This window comes from Mus caroli, chromosome 3 (genome assembly GCF_900094665.2).
Source record: "Mus caroli chromosome 3, CAROLI_EIJ_v1.1, whole genome shotgun sequence".
Lineage (NCBI taxonomy): Eukaryota > Metazoa > Chordata > Mammalia > Rodentia > Muridae > Mus > Mus caroli.
The window spans coordinates 114,865,147-114,873,778 of NC_034572.1; the positions used below are offsets into that span (position 1 = coordinate 114,865,147).

The 8,632-nt window shown below is 43.5% G+C and overlaps 1 protein-coding gene across 1 annotated transcript in view; it reads left to right on the plus strand.

Annotated features, from left to right (window-relative positions):
- Window positions 1–3,415, plus strand: part of Alg14 (ALG14 UDP-N-acetylglucosaminyltransferase subunit) — a 73,123-nt gene extending 69,708 nt beyond the window's left edge. The window contains exon 4 of the mRNA XM_021158685.2: window positions 2,956–3,415. Within this exon, the coding sequence (XP_021014344.1) occupies window positions 2,956–3,186 (231 nt within the window). The 3' untranslated portion in view covers window positions 3,187–3,415. The remainder of the gene's footprint in view (window positions 1–2,955) is intronic.
- Window positions 3,416–8,632: the final 5,217 nt, after the last annotated feature.

Below are 8,632 nucleotides of genomic sequence, written 5' to 3' on the forward strand. Positions count from 1 at the left end.
AAAAAGAAAGAAAGAAAGAAAGAAAGAAAGAAAGAAAGAAAGAAAGAAAGAAAGAAAGAAAGAAAGAAAGAAAGAAAGAAAGAAAGAAAGAAAGAAAACAACTCTAGGCTGCTGCTAGATTAAAATCTGTAATTAATTAAAAGTGGTTTTCCTTGAGGTTATAATTTTCCTCAATTCCCCTTTGCCTCCCGTACCCCAGGCCAAAGGTCAAAGCCAGCGACCTGGGCGGGCTGATTCAGTCAGTCACTTCACCATGGGTTAGCTTGTGCTGCCTCTGACCTACTGACTTAGGATTCTGTGGGTTTGCTGTACCTGTGCCTTCTGGAGTAAGCTGCCTCCGAGGGTGAAAATACAGGGCTTCAAGAAGCAAACAAAATAGCTCTGGTTCTCACTTTCCCCAGCCTCTCGCCTGTCTATGGCAGAGACTCTCTCACCAGCACCCAGTCCTTTACTCGTGTGGAACATCAGCCAGATGTTGAGGTGAACACATGTGGATATGGATGCCATTTTTTTTAAACAACATATTAAACATGTTTTGTGTTACTGAAGTTCCAGCAAGCTGCAACTTTGGTTTTGTTCTACGCCATTTCAAAGAAGATTGAGGAATTAATATAGTAGTTGTTACCTGGACCAATGTGGCAGTGCCTGAGATCCTTCTTGGTTGCCTTGACAACCAGAGTCTTGTGGACAGAGGCCAAGAAATCAGCTGACCATCCTGTGATGTACAGGGCTGGCCTACAACTGGGGGGCGGGGCACTTTAAAGCCAGGAAAGGAATCAGAGTGAGTCTGTAGGTATCAAACAAACTGGTAGGTAGAGGCAAACTGGAGTTTACAGATGATTTCCCCACTTTTAAGATAAGAGGATAACTAAATAGAAACGTAGCCTGAAGCTATATAAGCTTTCTAGCATCAATCAAGCAGATTGCCTTCTTATCTCTACGAGTAATAATTACAGTATTCTATATGTTGTGTTTGGTGTGAGCCACGGCCACGGTGTGTGGTTAATGAATAGCGTTGGTGAGATTTACTGCTGTAGCCCAGTCTCAGGTTGGCTGAAGCCTGTGGGCCTCCTCTATCCACCTTAGGCCTGTGCACTCAGCTGCTTTGAGAGTCTGTTAATCTAAAGGAGATGAAAGGCTGGACTCTGGCTCCACTCAGTCACTGCTAACCTGGGAGACATCCTAAATGGTTCCCCATGAGAGACAGAAACCACTTAAATTATAGGAAGAATACTTCAGAAGGCTACAAAAAGATGGATCCATCCGGAGACTAAGCGGAGCCCTGTGAGTGGTCTTTAGACACTCATACTTGAGGAAGGATTGGAGCTTGGCACAATGACTTTTATCAAACTCTTGCTCATTTTGCCATATTTGCCCAGAGCCAAGCTGTCTGTCTGTGTGAGAACCCCTGTTGTGCATAGCACAGGCCGCTCAACCCTGTGTCTAAAGACCTGTCCTCCTGGAAGAGTCTGTGATGTTTTGTGGATATGGTTTTTGGAAGGATCATGTAACGTTGTTCATGATGCTAATAGGCATGTGTAGACAACGACAAGCCTCCTGTTTTGTAGCTGTGAAGTAAAATGATTTATTGGGTTTTACTAATTCAGTCATTATGAGCATATGAGAAAGATATTGTATTAAATACTTTTTCTCAAGCAATAATAAATTATCTTGCAAATAAGTCTGTGAATAAGATTCCTCCCATTTCTTCAAAGACCAATAAACATTTCTGCAGTTGTTCTGTGATTGGGACTGTTATTTCTCTTGTTAGATTAGTCAGCCAGTTTATTTAAAATTGGTGGCTTCCTATAGATATTAGCAGAATTCCAGAAATACTAAAGTGCTTCTGTGTTATAGGCACAGATTCAGTCCTGTTGAGTAAAACAAAAACAAACAAACAAACAGTCAATCAAACAAACAACAACAAAACCTTCATTCAGGTGGCAGCCTTCCTTCCAGATGTCCTATTTGTTGGGTTGGAGCCCCAGAGATACTGCACCATAGTTGAAAGCCCTTTCTCCTACATTAAGAACATAATTAGAAGAAAGAAAGCTGAATGGGTCATAGTTTGTTTTGTTTTCTGCTTTTCTATGTATTGTGGGACACTGAAGGTTCACGGGGCTCAGAGAAGAGTAAAACACCCCACGCAGTGAGAACTGAGTAAATCACCAACCACTGTGGTAGACGTTTGAAGTAAAATTCTCATGGTGCTGGAGAAATGGCATAGCAGGTGAATGCCTGCTGTACATCATGAAGCCCTGAGTATGGATCCCCAGTACCTACTGAAAAGCTACAGGAGTCTGGAGCCCTGCATGGGTGGGTGGAGAGAGACAGATGTGGGACTCCAGAGCTAGCCAGCCAGTTAACCAAAATGGTGAGCCCCAGCTGCTTGTGGACGTTGTACATCGTGGTGCGCAGTCTAGTGCGCACCACGATGTACAACGTCCACAAGCAGGTCTGGAGCCCTGCATGGGTGGGTGGAGAGAGACAGATGTGGGACTCCAGAGCTAGCCAGCCAGTTAACCAAAATGGTGAGCCCCAGATTTGATGAGAGACCCCGTCTAAAAATATAAAGTAGGAAACAGTAAAAGGAGACTCCTGGTGTTCACATCTGACCTCTAGCCTCTACATAGACACACATGATTGAGCATAACCCCACGGAGAGGGAGAGACAAGACAGAGATGGAGAAAAAGGGAGCGAGAGAGAGAAACAGAGGGATGAAGTTAAGTGATTCACCCCAAGTCACACAGCTGGCAAGCAAGAGAGCCAAGACTTCAAAGCTCCACATGACTTCTGAGTATACTGCCTTCAGTACACACTGTCATATCTGTGTTCTTAAAAGAAAGACTTAACTGGGTTACTAAATCTCCTTCTAAGATTAGGGTTTTAAATTCAGAATGGCCCACTAAAGACGGTTTTCTGTATTTTGATTTGGCCTTTTTTTTTTTTTTAAGGTGCTGTGTAATGGACCAGGAACATGCGTCCCCATCTGTGTGTCTGCCCTGCTCCTTGGGATACTTGGAGTGAAGAAAGTGATCATCGTCTACGTTGAGAGCATCTGCCGAGTGGAGACGCTGTCCCTGTCAGGGAAGATCCTGAGGCACCTCTCCGACTACTTCATTGTTCAGTGGCCCACTCTCAAGGAGAAGTACCCCAAGTCTGTGTACCTGGGGCGAATTGTTTGACGAATGGCCACCCTAAGTCTTGAGAACATTACAAGTACCGAGAATATTTACTGTATACTATCTTTACTGTAAAGTTTTTCAAAGGCCAAAGAAATATCAATGGTAAAGAATTTAAAAGGTACAAATAACTCAATGAAGAAAGACAAACTTTAGCATATAATTCCCATCAAGTAGCTATGTCTGTACACGAAAACATTTTTCTAAATAAAAGTACATATAACACTACTAACACTGCTCACAGGCTCTCTTGGGACCCTTGTTTGTTTGTTTGTTTGTTTTTAATGGTTTTAGAGCTTTATTGTAGAAAGGCAGGGATAAAGAGAGAAGGTAGAAAGAGGGAGAGAGGCCGGCCCTGGCCATGTGGAGAGAGGGGGAAGGGAGAGAGAGAAGGAGGGCTCTATAGAGATGAGAGTAAGAAAGGCGAGAGCTTTAAAAGCTCTCTTGGGACTCTTACAGCTGTGGGGTTTTGGGTTTTTTTTTCTCTTGACCTAAATATAGAGTGTGTATGTTTAGTAACATTTCCTGTTTTACAGCTTTAAATAAAACAAAAGTGTTCTCCATTATAAAAAGAAAGTACAGGATAAGGCAGGTTGGGGGCAGGTATTGTCAGTGTGACCCCACTCTCAGGAGGGAGAAGGATCAGGAGTTGTTGGTGTAAGGAGTGAGGAAAAGGGGGGAGCTTAAGAGCAAGGCATCCCTTTGGTCCTGTTCAGACATGTCAGGCTTTACTCCTTCTGGGGAAGCCTCTCAGTGAGCTATCTCAGCCTAAAGGAAGTATGAGCTATCTCAGCCTAAAGGAAGCAAGAGCTATCTCAGCCTAAAGGAAGCAAGAACTATCTCAGCCTAAAGGAAGCATGAGCTATCTCAGCCTAAAGGAAGCAAGAGCTATCTCAGCCTAAAGGAAGCATGAGCTATCTCAGCCTAAAGGAAGCAATTTGTTAAACTGGTTTCATGTCCATTTACACTCCCCAGACTTCCAGACCTCTGACTGTAAACAAGAGTCTTTCTTTATTCTTAAGTCTGCCTGATGTGTTGCTGGCCTGGATCCAGACTGTATTTTAATATCTGTTTGGTTAAAATATTGGCAGTGTCTTCATAATAAAGGCATGATTCTATCGGTCAGGAATCTAAATTTTCAAAACATGAAAAAAAAGCTTTTTTTTTTTTCCCCAGTGGCTGTAATTGTCTCTAGCTTTTTGAGATGCTTATGCCTGCCTGGTGGAAGGTGTATTCATAAACATTTATGTAGTGCTTGCTGAATGCCAGGTATTTTGAGCACTTTTCAGATAACACCTAATTCAATCTGGAAGGAATCAATGAGATAGAGACTCTTACTGTCCCTGTTGTCCTGACTTGTCCAGGATCACATGACTAGGAAATAACAAAGCCAGATATGAGCCTAGGTAGGCCTGCTTGAGAATGGTCCAGTTTCATGAGTTTGTGGACTGTATCAGACTCGTGAAGGTCCCTCCACTTTGCTTTCAATCTTTGATTTTTTTTTTTGTCTTCTGTTATTGTTGTTGTTGTTATTATTGTTAGTAGTAGTAGTTTTGTTGTTGTTGTTGTTGTTGTTGTTACTGGCTGCCGCCACTTTCTGGTGCTAGAGATTAAGCCAAGCATCTCCCACCATGTTAGAAAAATACTTGGCCTCTCAGCTCCACCCTCAAGCATCTTGCTGATTTTAAATAGGAACTCACACTGTAGACCTCACAAATGATGTAGCTGGTTCTACTTGAAACTATGTCCCTGACAGAATCATGTCTGTGACAGAAGTTCCTCGTGGCCAGAAATGTTTGTCTCCTACCTATAGCAAAGCCACAGAAAATGAAAAAACATTCCCATTTAGTGCTTGATTTTATAGGTTTTGATCTTAAATATTCTGCTGTATCCGTATGATATAGATGTAGTAAAGAAATGAGGAATGGGCCAGCAGATATGGGCTGAGCAGGTAAAGGTGCCTGTCACTCACCCTACAACTGAAGTTCAATCCCCAGGACCTGTAAGTAAAGACCCCAGGTAAAGCAGAGAAGTGACTTTTGTGAGTTGTCTCCTGATCTTCATACACTCGCTTTGGCACTTGCAATCTACATACTAGGAAACGAGCAAGTGGAATCTCTCCCCAGAAGAAATGGAAACGGATTAATAAAGATACTGGTAGTATTCAAAAGAGTCATGACCATCCAGGATGATGTGGAGTTGAGGTGCCCTAAGGCTGACCATGCCTGCTGGTGAAAGCCTGTAACCTGAAGCTATTCAGGAAGCTGAGGCAGGAGGATGACAGGTTCCAGGAGTGACTAGACTATAGAGCAATTCAAGAGTAGCCCAGATGACTTAGCAAATTCCTTCATGATAGAGTACTTACCTGGTGGGGGTAAATCCCTAAATTCAACCCCCGGCACACTCACACACACGCAAAATACAATGCTAAGGCTAATATGGGCCTTCCTATTCTTTTAGCAGGTTCCTTCCCTGAATTGACCAGTACATCTGTCACCAACTCTTTTCTTTAGCTTAGGACTAGAAACAAGACACCCTAGACTATGCATAAATTTACTGTCCTTGGGACACCAAGCAGTGGCTTACTTGCTTTGAGCTTAGTCCTTGAATGTCAGGCATTAGCTGGTAACACTGCCCTCTTGACCTGGAATAGCAGGCAGCAGATTACTGTAGCTTAACCGGGGTCAGAGATGAAATGAGCTTCTTTTCTAGAGAGAAAACAATGTTCTTCGGTGGCATCAGGGTATGCATTTGGTTCATATTAGAGTCATTCTGTCTGTGTGCTTTATTCCTAAGTGCCCTTGGCTAAAGTGGCTGCATTCAGACCCATTGATGCCTATCAGGACTGTACCGTAGCTCCCCTCAGCCCACAGACACTCCTATTGCAAAGGGTCTCAGATCAGGGAGAAAGAAGTATACTAAAGGTGTCCTGTATCCTAAATGCCTGCAGGGCCAGGAAAGGGTCTCTGTAGGATATCACTGAAAGCTAGGAATTGTTTCCCCAGGTTCAGTCTGCTGTGTACAGTCAGAGTAAAAACACTTGTTACCGTGCGTCCTGCTTGTTCTAGATGATTCTGTAAGCATGTACATGCCCTGCCGTGTGTACTCTTACAGAGCCAGGTGCTTTGGGGTTATAGTAAGAGACAGTTTCCTTGCCGTGCCTTTTTCCACCGTTGCAGAGAAATGTTCCAGTTTCAACTTGAAATGAAGATCACTAGGTAGCTTGTTCTTTTGTGCTTCTCTTGGAACACTCCGGAATGAACCTTTTTATAGTCTGAGACCCCATTTATGCCAAACGAACTGAACCAGCCTTCAGACGAGAGGCAGGGAAACCACACATCCTGCCCACACCTACTTCCCTGGAGATTTTTATCTTACCATTCAACTATCCCGAAAGGGCTCAGCAGCCTTCCAGGTCAGAAGGTTTGTTTCAGAAAGGATGCCCAGAAGTCATGGCAGGAAGCTCACGCCTGGAACGGAGGGCACTGCATTCCATGTCAACAACAAGAACATTGTCGGACTTTAAACTGGATACCAAGAGGGCCTTGCCACAAAGGCCAAGCTTTCTTTTACAGAAGCAACTTAAGCGTATTACGTTACCTTCTGACACAGCAAGTTAAGATTAGGAAGCCTGTCCCCTTACTGTATGCACTATGTCTTAGGCTGAGTCAGTGCATTTCGTTTTCTATAAAGCCCCATCTATCTGCTAAAAGGAGAGATGGGGGTAACCCCCATGCAAGCAAGTGCAGATGAATACCCGAAGCTGACAAGGTTTCTTCCGCAGTCTTTTGAGGCAGGGTCTGTCTTGAAGCTCTCTCTCTCTCACTCAGCAAAGCCTATGAGCTCCCAAACTCCTCTCCATGTCTAGCACTGAAATACAGGCCCACACCACCACTGTGAGCCCCTAGACTCCTCTCACCATGTCTAGCACTGGGATACAGGCCCACACCACCACTCCAGGCTTTTGTGTGTATTCCAGGGCATCTGAATTCAGGTTCCCAGTCTTGCATACAGACACTTTATCCACTGTGTCACCTCCCTCCCCAGCCCTGACTAAAAGGGGCTTGTTGGCATTGCAGCGTTGTGTACCTTTAGTCACAGATAGGAACATCTTTTAAGTGTTAAGCATCATACAGTGATAGGACAATTGTCTAGCACAATAAAGCCTGACTCAACTATAACACCCAAGGGGAAAAGAGAAAAAAATTAGTATTACCAGGACTTCCCGTATCCTTTCTTCTTTCTTTGGCATGGCCTTTACTGTCCTCTCATTCGCTGAATTTGTCTGTTGGTTCTGCCATTGACATACTACCTACCATATGTCTACCCATTCCTTTTCAGTCCCATGGTACACGTACACACACTCACACACACACACACACACCCCTGGGTACTGGGTAAGTGCTCTGCCATAGTGCTATCTCCCAGTCCTCCATGGCCACAACTTAAATGCAGCTCAACATAAATATCTGATTTGATTGACACATCTTTCTTAAGGAGTTAAAGCACAGAGAGTCTAAATAAATTACTAAATATTATATAGCCAGACATGGTTTGTGACTATGTCCCCAGCACTTAGGAATCTGAAACAGCAAGGGTAGCCTGGGCTACATATCTTATCTCAAAAAATACCAAACAAAACATGATATAAACTAGAAAATAAAAGAGCCTGGATTTGACCCAAATTTCTTTAGCATCTAATACCCTTTTGCTTTAAAAACAAACAAACAAACAAACAGAAAACCTCTTCAGTACTGAGGTTTGAATCTAGGAGTGTATAGCTACATTTCCAATCCCAGACTCACTTACGACACAGTACTAGTAAGGAATAAGCAGGGTGCTATGAAGGAGTGAATTGTGTTCTCACTGCTCTGGAGAGCTATCAGGGAGAGCTTCAGAAAAGACAAAGGCCATGTTAAAATATCTATATTAGTCAGGGTTCTCTAGAGTCACAGAACATATGGAATGAATCTCTCTCTCTTTTTATATAAATTATATAAAATATTATATATATATGTATATATACATATATATACAGAGAGAGGGAGGTGGTGGAGAGAGTTATTGGAGTGACTGACAGGCTGCAGTCCAGCTAATCCAACAATGGCTAGCTGTGACTGGGAAGCCCAAGAATCTAGTAGTTGCTCAGTCCCACAAGGCTAGGTGTCTCAGCTGGTCTTCTGTATATGATAGAATCCCAAAGAAGCAGGCCCCAATGCCAGTGAAGGAATGGATGTGTTAGCAAGATGAGGGCAGGCAGGCAAAGAGAGACCAAAAGCTTCCTTCTTCCATGTCTTTATATAGGCTCCCAGCAGAAGGCGTGGCCCAGATTAAAGGTGCGTCTTCCCACCTGAGGATCTGGACTAACGGCATGTGTCATCCCAAGATCTGGGTCACAGGAGTGTCCTCCGTTTCTGGATTGTAGTTCATTCCAGATGTAGTCAAGTTG